Genomic DNA, 2,178 nt, shown 5'->3' on the forward strand with positions numbered 1-2,178 from the left:
ACATTCAAGTGCGTCCCCGTAAATGTTGATTCTCTTTTTGATGAAATATTGTGAGGAGGAATTTGATGGTTGGAGAGACCACCACATCTGATGGACAAGTGGGGAAACCCATGCCACATTTTAAATATTGCTTTTAATTCCAGAAAGGCGTCTATTTCAGTGAAGATTGGTGTAACTGAGAATAAATCTAGCTGTTTTCAAAATCACGAAACATCTTCTGGAGTAAAGATGCAAAAAGTCTTTATTAAGATAAAATGAGATTTTCAGAAGTTTCGGAGGTCACCATCCTTTAGTTTTTGGCAAAACAAATTGCTTGGTGTGAGGTTCATGCATGTTTACGATATCACAAAAGGTTGGGGTTATTACCACCTCGCCCGCCGTGATTGAATTTTATTGGCTACATTTGCTACGCAGAGTTTTTGATTAAAAAAGGCATGGAAGGGAGATTAATCTGCTTTTATGCCACCACTCTGAAGCACCTCAGAACAGTGTTACCATATTCCACGTCGCCTGTGGTTAATGGTCAAAAAGTTACTTCTTCCTCAATGTTATTTCCCAAGGGCCAGTGAAAGCACAACAAATTTTGCCATCCATTTCTGCTGACAAAAGGCTAAATAAATCCCAGATGGTAAAACTACTTTAGTAGCAGTAGATTATTGGGTTATTTAGAAGAGCTAACAAGGTAAAAAAAAAACAATTGCTTCTATTTAGTTACATTTGCTTCTTCTTTCACCGAGAATCACGTGGGAAACTCAAAATTAAACATGCTAATTTTCTGAGTCGTCCTGAGGCATTTGCGTTCCTTACTCTGCACTCAACTTCTTGGTGACTGCTTCGGTTCTTCTGTGCTCTGTCATGTAAAAGATTTCCTGTCTAGTGGACATCTAGAACCACGTCTTTACACCCACGCTTGTCGACTGGGCTCTCCGCCACCCTACCGTACATGAAGACTTCTGCCAATGCAACCAGATATCTGCAGATAAGCTTTTGGATCTATCCAAACTTACAGGATGCATCAATGATACTGCAGGGGATAGCCGTCTTTTCTGTCTCACTAGTAGTTTTACAACACTACGAGGGGAGTGATAATGGATGCTTAGTAAACAACATCACCACTCTATTTAGTCTCAACTCTTCAATCTCCATTGGCTTAGTTACCAAAATTAAGAAGCTCATGCTACTAACTCACTGACATCTCCATTCACTCCCAGCAAAGGTATATTTAAGGTTGATAATGTTCTTAAATCCTCAGAGAGGACTTGATTTCCACCGTATAAAGTCGATTTATGAACACTTAACAACGTTTTTACAATAAAACGAACCATTTTAAGTAGTTTTTATCTCTTGGTCTTTAATATCCTGTGATTCCACAATATGTTACGATATTCTTCTTGATGATAAAAATACAAGAGCTGTAAATGTAGAGCAATACAACTACTTAAATAATCAATCCTCTTTCTATAATGCAAATCCAATGCATTAAGTACTTTTTAAGGCATCCGAATAATATTACTAGGACAGCTGCAGATGTCAAATGGGCAGAAAATGAATCTTGAATGTGTCGACGTTTGTTCTGCCTCTGAACACATATTTCGAGTCTCTAGCTTTCCAGCCATTCTTGCCAGTTTCACTACTCCTTTTTGCATCTCATTCAGTGGAATTGTGATTCAGTTTGCACAGGGTAAAGCTTTTTAAAAAGTATATGTAGAGTATTTGGAGTACTTACTGATGGAATTGCGATTCAACTGGATCGCTTATTTACCTGAACCATTTCTAATTCGTATAAAGAAGTGGCAAATCTAGTTACTCACCCTTCTTAACAGTTCTCCAACCATTCCGTCCCAGCTGCCGTTGGTCAGACTACCAAAACTGCCCATTCGGAGACGGCTTTCATTTTGTACTTGAAATTAATCATCTCGGCCAATTTTGGACCAAATCTACACAAAATCCCTCGTATTCGCCCTTTTAATTCCAGAAAGGCGTCTATTTCAGTGAAGATTGGTGTAACTGAGAATAAATCTAGCTGTTTTCAAAATCACGAAACATCTTCTGGAGTAAAGATGCAAAAAGTCTTTATTAAGATAAAATGAGATTTTCAGAAGTTTCGGAGGTCACCATCCTTTAGTTTTTGGCAAAACAAATTGCTTGGTGTGAGGTTCATGCATGTTTACGATATCA

General features: G+C 38.2%; 1 protein-coding gene across 1 annotated transcript; it reads right to left on the reverse strand. All coding sequences in view use genetic code 11, as the record gives it.

The window, feature by feature from the left end:
• Window positions 1-4: 4 nt before the first annotated feature.
• On the reverse strand, window positions 5-1,877 carry EGR_05033 (hypothetical protein; the record flags this gene model as incomplete). The annotated part of the gene is made up of 3 exons (XM_024494282.1): window positions 5-87; window positions 1,008-1,071; window positions 1,812-1,877. The coding sequence occupies 3 exons, from the start codon at window positions 1,875-1,877 to the stop codon at window positions 5-7; spliced, it is 213 nt and encodes a 70-aa protein (XP_024351376.1).
• Window positions 1,878-2,178: the final 301 nt, after the last annotated feature.

The sequence above is a fragment of the Echinococcus granulosus genome, assembly GCF_000524195.1.
Source record: "Echinococcus granulosus chromosome Unknown EG_S00034, whole genome shotgun sequence".
Lineage (NCBI taxonomy): Eukaryota > Metazoa > Platyhelminthes > Cestoda > Cyclophyllidea > Taeniidae > Echinococcus > Echinococcus granulosus.